Source organism: Hemicordylus capensis, chromosome 3, assembly GCF_027244095.1.
Source record: "Hemicordylus capensis ecotype Gifberg chromosome 3, rHemCap1.1.pri, whole genome shotgun sequence".
NCBI classification, from domain to species: domain Eukaryota; kingdom Metazoa; phylum Chordata; class Lepidosauria; order Squamata; family Cordylidae; genus Hemicordylus; species Hemicordylus capensis.
The window spans coordinates 112,406,417-112,425,550 of NC_069659.1; the positions used below are offsets into that span (position 1 = coordinate 112,406,417).

A 19,134-nucleotide genomic window follows, 5' to 3' on the forward strand; every position below is an offset into this window, starting at 1 on the left:
GGGCAGAATGATTACTTATCTCTTGAAAGAGAGCTGGAAAAGGATGACTGTTGTCTGTAGAAAACAACTTTTATGTATAGATTGCAATATTTATTTTATTCATTTATTTATTCGAAGTTTATACTGCCCTTCCGAAATGGCTCAGGGAGGTTTACAAATAATAACAGAAATCATTAAAACCAATAACAATTAAAACAAAAATACAAATATGAACACCAATTTTAAAACATCTTAAAAAACAATTAAACTATCAGAACAATTAAAACTCTGAAAACCAGGTTAGCTTTAAAGAACAGATACAGAACATCCATCAGTGAAACAAAGGGTTTTTTAAAAATGTTAATACAGACAGACAAATAAAGATTATGCAAATGTGTGTTATATATTTTTAAATTCAGTCTGCTCTGCATTCCATAAACATAAGAAATCTACATGTTAAAAAAATAGCAATAATTAATAGGTCATTATAAGTAAGCTTTAATAAAAAAATCTGCTTAAATACATTGAAATAAATGGTTTGATTCCACTAAATGTAGAATTTAACACAGTTCCTTGGGCTTAATCTAGTTTGCAGACTCATTATTACTGATTAATGGGAATTCTCCATCAAGGGATCCCAATTAACAATTGGGGAACATTTTTTGTATCATAATTACCAAACCTCATGTTAAAATAATAATCTTGAAAGCAGAATTTGATACTATGCAAAATAAGTAGATGTGTAGAGATTTATTTAACTTGCATAATTCCAACTACAAAAAGTTGATTGCCTTGGTACATAATTCAGAAGGGCCCCTGCCTCTGCCGCAGACATTCTAGTAGTTTTAGAATTAAAATAATATTAAAACTTCTTTTTGTACCTAACTATTCTATTCTGGTTTGATAACCTGGTTTGTTAACTAACTATGGGAAATTCTGGTTATGCAAGCCATATTTGGACAAAGTGGAAAACTACACTTTGCTGCAAATTATAGCCAAAAGCTTTAAATTTTAAACCCCTCCTGTGTGAGGGATGGCAGAATGCCAGATCCCGAGGTTCACTGCAGCACATTCTCCTAATGAAAAATCATGGTTTGTTGTTACAATGCAGCTAATCTCTCTAAATAAAATACCCACCCATTACTTTTAATTAAAAATAATTTTAAAAAGTGGAAGCAACAATCCTATGAGCAACAACCTGAAAGATAGTTTTGAGTTCAGTGGGGCTTACTTTGAAATAAATATGCATAGGTTTACAGACTGCTACACTCTATTTCAAAACCTTTTTTTGAAGAAAGTTGCATCAATATTTTATTTGTTTTATTTAATATATTTTTATCCAACTTTTAAATACATATTCACAAAGTGGCTTACAAACAGTAAAAATAAAACACCCTAAAATCAAGCATCAAGTTATTTGTTTGTTTGTTTATTTTTACATTTATATCCTGCTCTTCCTCCGAGGAGCTCCTACATGTTTCTTTTTATCCTCACAACAACCCTGTGAGATAGGTTAGGCTGAAAGATACATGACTGGCCCAGAGTCACCCAGTGAGTTTCATGGTTGAATGGGGATTCGAACTCAGGTCTTCCTGGTCCTAGTCCAACACTCTAATCACTATGCTATGCTGGCTCTGCAATTTAAAACCAGACTATACAGCAGACAAAAAGGGATATAGCCTCCATCTAAGCAAGAACAAAGATGAGGCTTGTCTGGTCTTTCTGGGTAGGGAGTTTTATATTCATGATGACAGCACTGAAACTCTCCTGTCTCTGGTGCGCATCAATCAAACATCTGCTACAGGTGGCAAGTAAATAGAGTCTCAGCAGGTTTGGGGCAGGGTTAATAAATATCACTTGCATGCATGTCATTTAGAATTGCCTTAGGAGGTGTAAACATATCAACAGACATACAACACGGACTCTGGCTAGTTGACACTTGCTGGTGTTTACTGTGCGAGTATCTGAGAGGTACACCTGGCTCCTGGTTGGCTTGTGGCTGAGCCCTGTTCACTTGGTTTGCATGAATAAGCAGTTGCAAACAGAGGCTGTAATTGTGGCAATCTGTGCAATAGTGGCAGAATTCGACTAGTTTCTTATAAAATCTCCATATAGGGTTGCCAATTATTACTGAAGCTCCTTTTTCAATCTTTTATCCAATATTTGCCATAATGCCTGATTCCTGGAGAATCCAGACTTCTTAGATGGTTGGCAACCTAACTTCATATGGAGGGCCAGGTTCAACGAGCTGTTGAAGCAAGGCCCAGGTGCAAGCTTGCTGGCAGCCCCATTCAGGCCAGAGGTACTTATTCTGGGGTTTCTAGGCAATATGAATCAGCTCTTGGAAGTGCTCCTCTGAAGCAAACCTGGCAAAAACATGAATTGTAGTTGATGAGATGAGAAACAAAGCATAGTAACTCATTTTTACTTTTGTTAGAAACTCTATCCTTTTCTATTCCTACAATTTCAGTGACATTATAGCTGTATATTCTGATGATGTATTGATATGTTTTCTAACTTTCAGGCAAATATTAACATCCCAATGGGAGCACTTTTACCTGGGGCAGGGCAACCACCTAAAAGAAAAGAATTTACTGAACCTGAGGAGGTAAGAGCAATATATGTTTACATACACATGACATCTTGAATTTTGGCTAGTGGGCAAAATTTCACTCTTCATGGCTTTTGGAAACCATATCATGATTAGTAGATAGAAATCAGTTCCTGCTGGCTGAATACAATCAGCTAAAGTGTTGTCATATTTTGGAAGGACAAAATTTCAGCACAATATAAGCTCAGCATAAATAATTTTCTGCTCCCCACTTCCCCAAGCAGTGATAAGTCTGGGAGCGATATTACAGGGTTTCATTTTCTTTAAATGAGACTGCACTAGACACTTATGACCCTAATTCAGACATTACATAGTAATCTGTACAAATGACTGTAACACATGAACATATTTTTGTGTGAATGTCTGAATGTGCCTTCATTTTGAAAGTGAGCCTGGTTACCGGCCCCCTCAAACAGAGAGTCGAGATAGGAAGTGTACTATTGCACATGTGTTGCACATAATATAATGTGTCTATGTACATCTAGATCTGTACATGCATACACTGTATACAGACTGTACGTGTGTTGAATGTAACATCTGAAAAGGGCTCTGGTGTGTTTTGAAGTCTGTATTATTTACAAATATACAAGCAGAGCATACTAGAAGTAAATAAGTTCTGGGAAACAGGCAACAAAACATCTGATACTGCATCAGCTTTCCAAAGAGCCACTATTTCAGTCAAGGCTGCACAGCAACTAAAGCACTGTAAACTTTGCCAACTTTTCTCTATATTCAACTACAAAATTGATTCTCACTTGGTTCTCTGCCTCTGTTTCAGTGCTGCAGCTGTCACGTCCCCAAGTTCTGATGGGTTTTATATTCCAAATGCTGTATAGAGTTCCAGCTATCAGGGAACATTATTCTCTTTTCTTAAAAGTCCTTGGTCTTGATTGATAGATTGCTCCCTAACAGTGACAAAGAGAGCCCACATTCATAACAATAAATATGGAGTCACTAGAAGTTATACATTTGAGAATAGGTGAGCAGAGCTACCTACCTTTTCAAAGCATAAATGTATATAATTCAATGTACATACAAGCCTATTACAAGTCCATATTTCTTAACCATTATGAAGGATATCCTCTAAGTGGCAATGTTTCAGCTCTAAAGTAGTATTCAAACAACCAAGTTGTTTCTGTGATGATTGCAGATATTACAAAATGTGCCTGTACCATTGGGGAGACCAGCCCCACGTGTTAAGGTAATCACCATGTGAATTGACTCTTTACCTGAATCCAGTTTAAATGCTGAGAGACTGAATAGGTTGCCTTTTATTAAACAAGTAAAAGCCAACTGGTGGCCTGTAAGCCTGGTTTGCTTCCACAAACACTTTTGTCTGCCTTTGGCAGTTCTAGTAAATCTGCTGACTGAGATACAAGACGCAGTAAAAACAAAATTTGCTGTTACTCCTAAGGGATTGAAATTGCAAGATATATATTCTGCATGTCAGTGTTACATTCCTCTTTAGGTTTCATATGCGGTGCCCTAGGCATGCCTGATGTGCCCCAACAGGCATGGACCCCACGTGATGCTCTTCCTGCTGAGTGATAGCTGACTTTATCGGAGAGGCTGACTACATCTGAAAGGGGCTGGTTACACAGCAAAGATACACTTTCCCCCACCACTGGACAACTGTCTTGTGAACACAGTGGCCCCCAAGAATACAGAAGCTGATCATCCCCTTATATAAACAATAATGTATGTGTTAAGATGCTGAGAGCAATTGCAACAACTTTATTATGTTATTTATTGGGGTATGTTTGAGCCAAAGCAAATCACTTCCCACCCCCAGTCTCGTTTGTATGTGATGTCTCAGGCATGATTGAACATGCTTATTATTTTATTTAAAATATTTATATCCCACCCCTCCGGTGCAATACTGTTCAGGGCAGAATTACAAAAATAAAATAATATAAATAAAACTCTGTCAAAACTAGACTCAATTAAAACCAGATTTGCAAATAAAAGACTCCACTAGGACAAAAATAAACATTTTAAACGCCTCTTTTAAAAGATGTCTTTAAATATTTTTAATGGAGCATGGCTTAAATATGCTTAACCTTCACTGGATTGTGTTCTTATCTACCTTTCAAAGCACTAGGATAGCTGTAAATGCAAAAGGAATCCCACGGAAGTGTCAGTAGTTTTCTGTTGCTGTTCCTTCAGTCTTCCATCTCCCCAGGTTCCCCCCACCCACCATTCTTTTTCCAACCCCCCATCTCTCTCTCTCTCTCTCTCACACACACACACACAGAGTCAGACACACAGAGAGAGTAATTAGGCAGAGATAACTCTTTCCTGATTCTGCTTTTCTTTCCTTCACAACTCACTGAAGACAGTACACGCAGTAAACAAGCTACTACCAAGCTCAGCTTGGCACTTTTTTTCCAAGAAGGCACTCTGAATGACCACCCAGATCACCCACCCTAAGGGCAGCCCTTAGAAGGTCAAGGAAGCCTTGCTCTTTGGAAAGGTCCAGGATCCCACAGTTTACTTTACAAAAGGCCCCAAGGCACCAAAGCTCAAATACAGACTATTTGATTTGAATATTGGTGTATACATGTAGATTTCAGTGGGATGAAATTTAGATAGATCATTGGACACAGATAGAAACTGAATGAAAGGGCAAGAAGCAAGAAAATTGTGTAGGAGGTATGAACATTTCAGATGAGAACATAGTCTGTTCAGCTAGAGATATGCTAGCATGAAGTAATTTACTACCACCAGACATCTAATTGACTCTATAAACTTCAAGCCAGATTCTAATTTCAGCTGCATGGGACCTAGTGAAGGAAAATGTGAGATACGCGGCTATGCTTGCTTCCCTTCTGAAATTAAATAGTCACTTTAAAAAGAACTTCTGGAATAGAACCTTTCCAGTTCATGGCACAGCCTTTACACAATCCCATGGTTCCACCTATCATGTTACAAAATGGAACCATATTTCAGTGAGTAATTTTAACTGAGCCACTTATACATGATACTGTTGAATTATTTCACCCATGCCTTTATTCTCCTCCCCCACTTGATACTGTAAATCAAGGCTGTAAAAAATTGTTTTACAAGTGGGTAAGATGTAAAGAGAATGAACATTTCTCTTAGGTATATAAATAAAGAAACCACACAAATAAAATGTAGCTATAGATGGATAGATACCTGTGAAGTATTATTGAAAGGGATGCCTCTGAGTACCAGTTGCAGGGGAGTAACAGCAGGAGAGAGGGCATGGCCTCAACTCCTGCTGTAGGCTTCCAGTGGCATCTGGTGGGCCACTGTGTGAAACAGGATGCTGGAGTAGATGGGCCTTGGGCCCGATCCAGCAGAGCTGTTCTTATGTTCTGATCTGTTTTCAAAATGTTATGAAATCATATGCAATAGTTGACATCCTGCCTAACGAAATGCCAGTGCACTGGTACTTAGCATGTGCTGCCACCACCGCCTTCCAGACTAAGGGGGCATGTGTGCTTGTGCAGCTGTGGGGTGGGGGGCATTTGTCCATCCCAGCTCCCATCCCAGCAAGTGCTCTCTGTGACCCAGAAGTGGTGTCACACAGGGAGACATGCAGTGGGCAGATTAGAGTGCTGCTAATCTGCAGTACAGAATCACTATAACTTCTCATGGAGTGCTGGCACTTTGTTAGTTAGGATGTCAGCTAATGTTTTAAATATATTCTTCAGTTAATTTGCCACTGTTCATGACTGGGAGGTTCTATAAAGTTTTGAAGTAATATTTGTAACACTGAAAGAGGAATCTCGGCAAAGTATGGTATAACAAATAATCCCTCCCCTCCCACAACAAGGATAACAACATTTCATTTTGTTTCTGAGGCTTTAAAAGTCCCTTGGCAGAGGCAAGTCACAGACCCATCTCAGCAACGTGCCAACTTCAACACCAGATATATTCCAATGCTACTTCCACACATTGCTAGTTGCATCTAGCTCAGAGGGTGTTGATGAAATTGGTTGGGGGTGTTTGGTCAGCACCCCCAGTTCAGGTGAATGTGGAGAATTTAGCTCAAAAGGGGAGAGAGTTCCAAGCAGTTTTAATTTGTGCAAGCATCTGAACTCAAGAAAACCAGCTTGGGAGAGAGGTTTTAATTAACAAAAGGAGTTTATTGAAAGAAAAAATAATAAAAGTAGTAAGACTAAGTTACTAGGTGGTCCTGACATAAAACAACAAACCGTGTGAATAAAGAAAAATATCCAATTGTGAATGCAAAACTTCCAAAATTAATAACTATGTTTATAAATAATCATGAATTGGTAATAATACATATATCCAAAATCTGAATTCAAGGATTGTGCCATACACCACCCAAAAGCTCTTATATGGGTATGAGAATGGGCGCTACACAAAAAAAGATAACCTCATACATGCTGAGCATATTGCAAGGGGAAACCATACAATAAACAATATTCACTAAATGGATCAAATAGCAAATATACACCACAAGGAATCTACAATGACAATGTAATAATAATGTCCATCCTGTTGCATAGACAAAGTATAAATCTCACAAAGATGATTCCAGGATACAAGTGATGAAATAAATCCTTGTTAGTGAGTCTTTGTAAGTCATAGTCCTTGGTGAATCCTTATAAGTCCTTTAAAAACTGTCTGGATAGCAGTGATTTTCACTGAAGCTTCTTCAAGAAGGACTAAAAGGCAAAAATACAATCATATAATCTACAAAGAGTGTAGATTGGATATTTTTCTTTATTCACACGGTTTCTTGTTTTCTGTCCTCAGTACACGTGGCCCTATTTTTCTTTTGTGGTCCTGACATAAAAGCAATACAAATATGTTTAAAAACAGACTATTGTAAGGCACATTTAGCTTAAAGTTCCAGATTGTGGGTAAATTCCCAGGCAGGCAAGAGAGAGGTGCTAAGAGAGGGAGGAAGGGGAAAGTTTGAACCAAAGTGATAGACTGGGGTCCTGAGAGCCGGGCAACTGCTATACTGTACCTGTCTCTAGGCAACAGGGCTTAGAGCAGCAGGAGACTCATGTCTTTCAGGGACAGCAAGGTGGAAGGCAGGAGGTTTGCAGAGGTTAGTGAAAAGATAGATGCCCACGAAATCGGTGTCTCGGTGGACTCAGCTTCCTACGCCTGCTAGGGATGCTCACTGGAAGGTCACATGGACCAATCCAGGTAGTGATTTCAGGCTCTTTTGAGGTGGCAGCACAAAGAAGGTCTTGCTGAAGTCCTTGTTGCAATGGAGTTCCAGGTGTAACACATGAGGAAGCACACGATGGAGTCCCCAGTAGGCTGGAAAGGGGAACACACTGGATCATGGAGTCAGGGATACTTATATCCCAAACCGTGCCTTGGGGGCATATTTCTTTTGTCATACTTTGCTAAATATAAGAGCCTGGATGGGCTGGCATGGAATGCATTGTGTCTGATAGTTGTTCCTGGGTAGGACAATTTGAATAGTCTATACTCTATTGTATGCAAGACTGATTGTAATAAAAACTAGATTATACAGGTGCATCAAAGAATATCCTGCGTTGGGACTGACTCTCACAATAAATTCTATTAAAGGTTTTGATAGGCATACTTTCAAAGTTATGTCACTGACTCACCCCTTTTGAGATGGAGACTGCTGCTGCACTTGTCTTATCTGCTTTACCTTCCTAGCCTAATTGCTTCATTAGCAACAGGTGTTAACTCTCTTGCAAGTTATGGGGCTTAGGACCAGAGACAGCCCTCAGATAAACTGTACTTGATATTTCACCAGGAGGTTTTAAAGACAGGGCTTTCCTCACAAATCCTCTTCTGATTGGAGTGTGACAGTCCACATATTCGCTGGATTTAACCCAACCTTCCCTGCGGGCTATCAGGGACCAGGACAGACAGGGCTTTGTTTTTCTCCAAAGAAAGGCTGCAAATTCTAGCTTAGCCCAAGTTATGTCCGGGGTGAAAAATACTCCGGGGCTTCTGCTTTCTCTGAAGGTGTTGATGGAGGTGCTGATGGCTGTGCAAATGGTCCATCTAATCCCTTGAATTAAAATGCCTCAAATCTGCTGCGAAGCAGATTTGCTCTTCAGATACCCCAAGGCATAGAGCCATGTGTGAAAAACCTCCAGTCTTGGTTCTTCTGCCTGGTCTTTTTTGGTGAGCTGTACATAACAAATAGTTAAGTTTACAGAAGCAGTTTAGTGTGTACCTCTGTTTTCATAGGTCCAATATTCCCAGTGTATTATTTGAGATGTATTTTTTATTTAGAGTCTTGCAGCTCCAGCAGAGGAGGAAAAGAAGAAGCAGCTCCCAGGCGCCAAGAAGCTACCAGGCCCTGCTGTTAACCTGTCAGAGATACAGAATATAAAGAGTGAGCTTAAATTTGTCCCAAGAGCTGAACAGCAATAGCAATGAAAAGGTAAATATAAGATATTGTCCATGCCATTGTATGAGTGCTGATCCAAAGAACACTTGTATCAATGGGAATCTGTCAAAAGACTTTATTGGGGTCTATACATGTGGGAAAAGAGAAAAATGTAATAATCTAGGATTCTTTCCAAAATCCTGAAACTTTTAATTCTAGGTTATTGCATTCTCTCATCCTGGAAGACATTTTATTTTTATTTAGTTTGTTTGTTTGATTGATTTTTATACCGCCTTTCATAAGGCATCCTAAGGCAGAAATTAAAATACAATAAAAGTTAAAATACAATAACATTCCAGAGAAATAATTTAAAACCTTGAAATCAATTGTACAGTAAAAATCATAAAACACCAAAAAACAACCACCATACAAAAAGAAAACAGAAGCAGGAGAGCTGAGAGGCCTGGCAACCCCTAAGGAGTAAAACCCTGAACAAATAAAAGGTCTTTAGTTGTTTTTTAAAGTAGCCACAGATGCCAAAGAGTGGACATGCACTGGGAGAGCATTCCAGAGCCTGGGAGCAACAACAGAAGGCCCTGTCCCACATGCATGACATTTCAGCCTCTCTCAGTGTCAGCACGTGGAGCAAATGCCTCCCTGATGACCTTTTGGGGCAGACAGAAATCTTTGGGAGCAGGTGGTCCAAGTATCCAGGGCCCGTTAAAGGCTTTAAAGGTAATCTCCAGCACCTTGAATTGGATCTGAAACAAATTGGAAACAAATTGGTAGCCAGTGCAGCTCTTTCAAAATAGATGCAATATGCTTCAAGAAAGAAGTTCCAGAGAGAACCCTGGCAGCTACATTCTGTACCAATGGAAGTTTCTGAATATTCTTCAAGGGCAGCCCCATGTAAAGTACGTTGCAGTAACCCAGATGCAATGTGATTAAGGTATGGGTAACTGTGGCCAGATCTGCCTTCTCAAGAAAGGGACACACCAGGCACACTAGCTAAAGCTGTGCAAAGGCACCCCTGGCCACCACCTCCACCTGAGCAATAGATCATCCAAAAAGCATCCAAAATCAGAACCAGGTGCAGCAACACCCCCAAGCTGTGTACTTGCTCTTTCAAGGGGAATACAACCCCATGAGCTGGTTTAATCACCCTATCCCGATTGGCTTTTCTGCAATACTGAGACAATACTGAGGCTTGCAGGACCCCATGGGCCAGAGGCCAAGGAGTCAAGCAAAAGTCTCCCAGCACCACCTTCTGGAACCTGCCCCCAAGAAAGGACTGGGACCACTCCATCACACCACCTCCTATCTCCTATACCTGAGAAGGCGGTCCAGAAGGATTCCATGGTTGATTGTATCTAATGCCATCTGGTTTCTGTCTAGTGACTAGGCAGAACTCCCACTGCCTAGTTCCTCATGTAGGTCATCCTCCAGGGTGAGCAAGACAGTTTCAGTCCCAAACCCAGGGCGAAAGCTAGATTGAAAAGGGTCTAGATAATCCTGGATTGAAAAGTATCTAGAGAACACATTTTCAGTTTGCATTAAAATAATTTCTTGCTATTTCAGGAGCTCTTGATATCTGATTTGTAAAAGGCAGTTTGGAATTCCTGTCATTTGATCACACTGAATGCCAGAGAACTTTCCTCTGATTGCTTTGTCCATTATAGCCGTGAGATGGAGTTATCAAATTGCCTCCATTAATGTTTCCCCTGCATGACATCTCATCACATGGAGAAGTCCTTTCCAGGATCAATAGACATAACTGGATTTGAGAAAGTCACAGATACAGCAAAAATCTTGGAGCAGTAGCTGAGCCAAACTAAATGGTGCATATAACATTGTCAGGTTCTGTCAGTAATGTCAGGTGCATATAACATTACCCAATACTTCTTTTTAAACAATAAAAGCTGTTTCTGGAGGGGTGGATGTGACAGGAGGTAGGTAGGTGTGTGTGTGTGTGTGTGTGTGTGTGTGTGTGTGTGTGTGTGTGTGTGTGTGTGTGTGAAAAACCAAGAGGTTTTCCCCACCCTGCAGAGTTCCAAAAGCACATTTGCTACCATTCTACATAATCACACCCTTTGGTGGATAGCACACAGCCAGTGAAGGCTGTGCAACCCTCAGAGACATGAGAGCAGAGAAAAGGGCTTTTGCCATGAGGTGAGAGAAGTGAAAATTGCTTCCCGGTCTCCCTTCACCCATGCCCAGCTGCAAACCAAGCCTTACATGCAGCAGCTACTTTACTGGCTCCTGTGAGGATGAAGCTCTTGCTCTGCACTCATCAGCCTGCACAGCAAGTCAAACAAAATCAGTAATTTCTATACCACATTTTGTTGTTGTGACACAAAGAATCTTAACCCATTTTTGAAACTGTACACTGTATTCCTGTACTATATAGCTAGAACCTGTGGTTTCTGTGAACAAAAGATGTGTCAAGAGGTTGTGAATTTCAGGGCGGGAAACTCGCCTTCCCATCTATCAGACAAATATTGACATTAATTGCTATTGATTAGAATAGTGCATGGAAAAAAACCCCAAGGATGGGGTTTTTTCCTTGGGCTGACAGCTGACCCTTGACTGTGTGAATTTGTTATGATTACAGCTGAAATCCTGTTGGTTGTGAAATTCTCAGAAAGTAACCTGGCTGCACCTTCTCTTCAGCTTTCCAATATCTTAAGTTTGGGATATGAGTTAGACTATAACTTTGGTTAATTGTCTGAAGATTTGTTTCTGTTAGCTTTTATAAGCAGCATAGGAAGAGAGCTGGTGTTGTGGTAGCAAGCATGACTTGTCCCCTTAGCTAAGCAGGGTCTGCCCTGGTTGTATATGAAAGGGAGACTAGAACTGTGAGCACTGTAGGACATTCCCCTTAGGGGATAGAGTCGCTCTGGGAAGAGCATCTAGATTCCAGGCAACATCTCCAAGATAGGGCTGAAAGAGATTCCTGCCTGCAACCTTGGAGAAGCCGCTGCTAGCCTGTGTAGACAATACTGAGCGAGATGGACCAATGGTCTGACTCAGTATATGGCAGCTTCCTATGTTCCTATGTTGTTAATTCCTTTTGATATTGCACCCAGAACTCAGAAACTTTGTATAACCCTATCTAACAATGCTGTGGAAATCCAGAGTAAAGTGGGATAAACAGGAGAATGCACAGAGACCTCTAACACAGAAGAGGAAGAGAATAGCCTTCTCAGAATCTGTCATACTCCTGCCTGGTTTTAAGGCTTCTTGTCAGTGTGTGCTGCATAACAAGAATATTCAGGCTTTAGTAAGATAAAGTAAAGTTGTGCCATCAAGTCAGTGTCGACTCCTGGTGACCACAAAGCCATGTGGTTTTCTTTGGTAGAATACAGGAGAGGTTTACCATTGCCATCTCCCACACTGTATCAGATGATGCCTTTCAGCATCTTCCTATATCTCTGCTGCCTGATATAGGTGTTTCCCATAGTCTGGGAAAGATCCCAGCGGGGATTCAAACTGACAGCCTCTTGCTCCCTAGGCAAGTTACTTTCCTGCTGCGTCATTAAGTGGCTTTAGTAGTTATCCTGAATTAAGAACAATTCAGATAAATCATTCCAACTTGCTGTGTTTATCCCACCATGGACAGAACCAAGTCTAGATGACAGAAACATAGACACTCTTTTGTATCGTAGTCTGTAACTGTTTTTAAAAGTGTCTTATTCATTCTGACAAAAAAGTCTTTGAAGTAGATTGTTATTCCCATTTTACAGATGAGGAACCCAGAACAAGAACTGGTGATATGCCCAACAGCAAGGATATGATTCCAGGTTTTCATGTGTCAAACCATCCCTCTGTCTGCTGGATCATCCTCTTAGCATCAAACACTGTTTGAGTGATGTAGTATGCAGTGTGACAATGTAAATGAGAAGTTTGTGTTTTCATTACTGTTTCAATGTGTAAAGAGCACTAGTGACGAAATCAGCATAGTCCAATTTTAGCTCCAAACATAGATACAAAGTAATTATGTTGGTGGCATTATTGTTTGTTTTGCTTTGTAAGCCAAAGGCAATATTCAAAAACCCTGCCATGATAGAGGTATGTCAGAATCACCACCTGCCTTCTCCAATATTCAGAAAACTAATTTCTAGCGGATCTTGAATTGATCCACAGAAACATATAGGCTATTAGTAACTCATTTAAATAAAACTTCAATTATTTTATTATCATTCAAACTCTAATACATGCAAAGAGACAAAATAATGTGGCTGGGATAAATATGGTTTTATTTCACCTCTAAAATGAGAAATGGTAATTTTTGATCAGTCAGAAGAACTTTTAATTAGTGCAAAAGCAGACAATGTTCTGTTTCCATATTATTTGCATAGGAATTATGGAGGTTACCAAGTTACTCTCAAAAGGAGAGGGCACTTAGTGAATGATCTGGACCTCACACTGAGACACCTACATTGCATGTCATGGTGGCAATGCTGTGGGTCCATCCTCATGTTCTGTAACAGGGCTTGACAAATCCCAGGCTCCCGGGAGCCATGGTGCCTAGAAATTTAACTGTAGCACCTAGACTGGAATATTCACAGGCAGAGTGATTTAATGAAATCTTTAATTCTCCCAGGCAGCCCTGTTTCTGTTCCAAGCTTATTACTAGTCAAGGGAACAAAGATAGGCCCATTCCTGGCTGGCTGCCTGCCAGTGCCCATCACTAAGTCCAGCAGTAATTTTGTCAAATGTCCATTGCCTGGCTGCTAAATTTTGGGGCAGGCTCCTAGATCCAAAGAAAATTTGCAGGCCTGTATTATGAGACACAAAAAAGACAAATGCCATGTACCAACAAATAGACGCTGAAGTAAGTGGACATATTTCTTTTCTTCCCCCAACATCACTTTGCATAAAACCTGCCTTTATACTCACAACAAACCATAGTCCAGTTGTGAACATGGCCCTAAAGATTCCTGAGTTTATGTGCCCGCTCCTCTGCTTGTACACTTGTCTGAATTGTGGTTTGTTAAATGACAGCTCTGCAGCTCATTCAAATCCAGAGCTACTGTCTGCCTATAGTTTACAAGCTACAGGTAAATCAGGAAGTGAAACTGAGATTCAACTCCACATACTGTATCCTGGTTTAATCATGGCTTGTAAGACAACAGCTCCGAGTTCAGATGAGCTGTGGAGCTTTGATTATGAAAACATTATTCTCCTGACTTGTGAAGATAAGAAAGAAGACGAGGAAGTGTGCAGGCATTTAAGCTGAGCTTTTGTGTTTATGACTGAACAAACAATGGTTCAGTTGTTTGAACTGGACCTCCAAATACAGCATGTTCTCCAGTCCAGGCAAATAGCCATTACGGGTGGTCTGTGCTTTTGTCACACAGGACATATAACACCATAAACGGTTTCTAAGCTTTATCTCCTATTTTTTCTTCCATGCGTCACATCCGGCTTCAAGTACAACTGGATTTTTGTATAGATTCCCCACCATTACACTCTCTCTTGAGTTCAGGATGACGTCTCCACATCTACTTTTGCTAAGTAGAATGGGCAGCTGATGGCCTTTCTTCCATCACACTGTGACAACAGTGATTTCTACTTGCTGCTGAATTTTTGGGAGGGACACCCTGCAGATGCTCACCTGCTGCAAAGCCCCCCCCCCACTGCTCCCTGCCATTCTCATGTGGGGGGATGATGCTCACCTACTCACCACCACTCCTTGCCATGCCACTTACTGGCACTACTCCTTTTTCTCCTCCTGCCACTGCCAATTCCCATCTGGCTCATGCAGTGGTGATCAGGTGGATGAGATCTTTCCTCTCTTGCAGGAAGCCGGGGGCTTGGCAAGCAATAGCAATAGCAATAGCACTTACATTTATATACCGCTCTATAGCTGGAAGCTCTCTAAGCGGTTTACAATGATTTAGCATATTGCCCCCCAACATTCTGGGCACTCATTTTACCGACCTCGGAAGGATGGAAGGCTGAGTCAACCTTGAGCCCCTGGTCAGGATCGAACTTGCAACCTTCTGGTTACAGGGCGGCAGTTTTACCACTGCGCCACCAGGGGCTTCAAGCAGGGTGGGCTTTGCAGCAGATGAGTGGCAGCAGCAACAACAGGTGAGGGGCCCTTGGTGGCCTCTTTTCTTGGTGGTGCGGGAGCCAGTGCGGTGTAGTGGTTAGAGTGTTGGACTAGGACCGGAGAGGCCTGAGTTCAAATCCCCGTTCAGCCATGAAACTCACTGGGTGACTCTGGGCCAGTCAAGTATCTCTCAGCCTAACCTACCCCACAGGGTTGTTGTGAGGATAAATATAACCATGTACAGGGTCTTCATCTGGGCTCCGCGGAGGAAGAGCGTAATTTTAAAAATGTATTTTAAAACGTCTGCCCAATTACAGTTATGCCCCACTATGAAAAGTTTACTATTGGTCTGGTGGGGGTGGGGAGTTGGCAGCTGTTGTTTGGCAACTGGAATTGGAGTGCAGCTGGGAGTTTACTGGAAAGATAAAGCTGAGAGGCAAGGTGAAGAAGAGGAAGAAAGTGCTGAGGTTCTAAAGAGAGAAGTAGAAGAAAGAGCCAAGGAAGAGAGTCCTTTGAGGCAGCCTTCCAGGGAGTTTCTGGGGCAGACTCGGCCACTTTGTATTGTCTGAGACTGCTTCAAGAAGATTCAAGAACAGACTTGCAAAATAAGCAAACCCAACACCAGAGAAGAACTTGACAAAGAAAAGACTTCTTGTACTGCTGACAAAGGCATCACAAGCCAGAGGAACATCTATCTTGTTGTGGCTTTGGTGATTATTTAGCAAAGCGCCAAGGAAGCTACCACTCCAGTTACAGACTGCAGAGTTTAGTAGTTGTTGCAGCTATTTAAAGAACATGCATGGAGATCACTGCAGAGTCTAAGTTACTTAACTAGTTTATTGGTGAAATATATTGGGATAGAAAAGACATATCTCTGTCTAAAGGCTACATAATGAATAGGAAGGGAGAGAGATGTTTCCATGTTCTCTCTAGGAGGAAAGGAAGAGGACTGACTACAGGAAGTACCGAGTCAACGCAGGGGTTATAGAGTAGATGCAAGGCAGGGACAGGTAAGGAGACCCTCACTAACTACCTCTAGTTCCAATGCCTCAGCGGTCATGAGGATAGTTGGTGCTAAAGGTCGCTGCACTGGAACTCCATATCAGCATATCTGATGCTTTGTACTGCACTGTAGGGTTACCATATGAAAAAGCGTCTCAATCTCCTGTTTCTTTAGGAGATTCACAAAAGGGAATTTCAGCAAGTAGAGCTTGTCAAGCAGAATAAAGAAAAGCAGCTCCTGCTTAAATTCCTTCTTCTATGCTTCTCTTAAAGGTATGGACACCTGCCCTCTTTTCCATCTGGCAGCCCTACAAAGAGGTGAGATATAGGGGTATTTAGCTCAAGGTTTTAATTAGAGGAGTCCAGTTAGATATAGCACTTAAAGATTGTAACATTAATGGAAATAACAGAACATCTAATCCAAAGCTATAAATAGTTTTGATCTGGTTTTGAACAGAAAAGGTTTCTCTTGGTAAATAAACTTGTATATCTTTTCGTTCACATCAGTGATCTCCTGAGTAGTTCAGTCTCATACCAAAGTGGGTGGTGCCAATATTGGTGGGTGGACCTGCAAGTGGGGCATTGCCAAAACCCTTCCTCCCAGAAAAGGAACACTGCCTTGATAAAGCTGCCCAGAACAGAACTCTTTCTGGCTCTCTCTGGCTTCTCTAATTGGCTACCAGAGCTGTCAATCAAAATGGAGGCTTCTAATTGGTGGGTGGGTTGTTCTGAGTCCCACCCACTTTCTAAAAACAAAACCAAGCCTTGCCTTTTGCTTCTGCCTCATTGATATGTTAATAGTGATTGACACATGCCCAGTGTTACAATGCACTGCAGCTCAGTGCCGTCACCCACTTTATGAAAATATTGCAGCTTGGAGAGGCAAGCTGCAAGGAAGGGCAGGAAGGGCAGCACAACTAGGTAGTGAGTTAACATGATGGTGGGCGCTGATTGGGGGGGGGGCACAGCCCTCCCTGCCCTTAGTGAAGAGCCTCCGCTGGATACACTACAGTACAAGGGCGTTAGAAGTCATAGTCCACATCCACACGTTATGTGAAACTGCAGTTAAATGGGGAAGAGGTTGGAATTTGTGTATGTCTGGATGGCTGAAACTGTGGGTTTGTGGTAAAAGTGACCTTTGGTTTCTCTTGCCAAACTCTAATTTGAACCTTCAGTTCATAGTGAGTTTCGCCGTCCCAACCTGAGGTTCTGGGGTGGCAGCGTTTTGTCCAAATGTGGACAGCATCATAGCCATGGTTTTGTGCTATTTCTGGAACCATAATCATAGAGAGGGTGGCCCAGACCTGCCCGGGATTGCGTCTGCTCCATTCTCTGGCGCTTCTCACTGGCCACCTCTCCAAGCTCTTGCCCCACCCCCTGTCTCCAATCTAATCAAGCACTTGCACAGCAACAGTGACACTGTGACTTTCCATCCCAAGCTTGTAAGCTTGTCAAATGGGAAAATCACATGGGGGCATGCCCTCTTCCCATTGTGTCTCCCCCTCCTGGCAATCAGGAGAGAAAGAGGACGGGATGGCAAGATGGGCACTATGTGCGTTGCTCTCTGAAAATAAAGTGATACAGATGTATGTTTACAAGCACATGTAGTCATGGTGGCAACATAAACAGGGCAATCCCATTAGACCGCAGGGAAGGCAACATAAGGCAGGACAATGACACCTGGGGTCAGGTTTAAAAGGTAGCCCCACCCAGGTATTCTTAAAAGGCCCATTTCTAATTTTGGTACAGTAAATTTGGGGAAGGGAAGCCCAGCCCCTTCCCTTGGGTGAACACGTGTGGTTCCTAGGCTTACTCATGAGAAGAACCATCCAGCAGGAGCAGCATTGCCTCCAGTGAAAGGAGATTCTACATGTATGGTGATGGATGCTGCTCTGGACCAGACGGCTCTCTCAAGAGAGTGGAAGGCCAAGGGGATTCCCATTCCCAACTCATGAGAAGAACCAACCAGGGGGACAGGAAGAGTGGGCTGAATCACTAATAATGTGTGACAAAAATCCTTCTCCCATGGACCACTCTCTTAAGAGAGTGTGAGGCCATGGAGGCATGCATGTGGGCCGGGAGGCAGATGGGGCCCAGCCTGGTTGCTCCACAAAAGTAAGCTGCAGGGATGGGTACCCTGACAACACCTCCCAGTTTTAGTGACTACCACAAGCAGTCCAAGTGGGCCTTCTGCCAGTCTGGTTGCCCACTGGGACAAAGCCATCTTCATTTTTGCCTGGCATGGCAGCCCATTCTCCTGGGGTTGCTGGAAATTGGGGCTCCCCTCTCCTGCAATTCCCCACAGTGGACAATCTACATAAGCTGCAACGCTGGTCCAAACCCAGGAAATTTGAATGAGAGTAAAGATCTGTCCCTGGGCCTTGTGTTTCCCCAGTCTGTCCACCTGGCAACACATGGACCATGAAATTCCCGCTTGGGTGCGTCAGAGGTTTTCCTGTAGAGAAGGGGGTCACTGAACAAAAGTTCTATCATTAACCAGAGAGGATGCCCCCCGCCCGCCGCTTTTGCTCAACTCACTGCACAGTTCAGTGGAAGACCGAAGGTGTTCAAGCTTAAGATTTGAGCCTTAAATCTTAACTTTAAGCTGGCAAGCTGACACACAGACAGAAGTGTAGTATGGTCTCCATGGACTGCTTTGCCAGGGTGAACCATCACAAGAGCATCCTTGATCACAGTAGGCCAGACCCCAGGATTCTTTGCCCTCCCTCATATACATATCCCCTCCTAGGAAGTCATCATGCACCCTTCCTGGAGTAACAGAATAATAGTGCCCCTCAGCATCCCCCGTAGGCAGCAGCTGTGCTTGTGCGAGACTGTTTTGGGCTCTTATGAGGGTGGCCATGCAATTGCTGTCAGATGAAAAGCTTGCATGGCATTTAAAGGAATTTAAATGCCCTTTCCCTGCCGTGGGTGGGCGAACCATTCCAAAAAGGCACAATCATGCTCGGCATGTCCCCTTGAAGATTGTGGCCAATGGGTGCCACTCTGCAGACGTTCTGAAGCCTTGCCCACAGTCTGGAATTGTGAGCACTATGCAACTTGCTGAGATGCGGATTCAGCAGCCCAGGAAGAGGGAGGTGCTCCCCTGCCATGAAACTGGAGGTTGCCAGGTTGTGGTTGTACAAATGTCTGCGATAA

The 19,134-nt window shown here is 42.3% G+C and overlaps 1 protein-coding gene across 3 annotated transcripts in view; it reads left to right on the plus strand.

Moving 5' to 3' along the window:
- Positions 1–19,134, plus strand: part of SMPX (small muscle protein X-linked) — a 65,647-nt gene that overhangs the window by 11,969 nt on the left and 34,544 nt on the right. For 2 of the 3 annotated variants that reach the window (XM_053306549.1, XM_053306547.1), the window contains exons 3-4: positions 2,504–2,587; positions 8,819–8,969. In XM_053306549.1, the coding sequence (XP_053162524.1) occupies positions 2,504–2,587; positions 8,819–8,959 (225 nt within the window). In that variant the 3' untranslated portion in view covers positions 8,960–8,969. Of the gene's footprint in view, positions 1–2,503; positions 2,588–8,818; positions 8,970–12,658; positions 14,310–19,134 lie in introns of those variants that run through there. The other variant, XM_053306548.1, reaches the window with a different exon arrangement.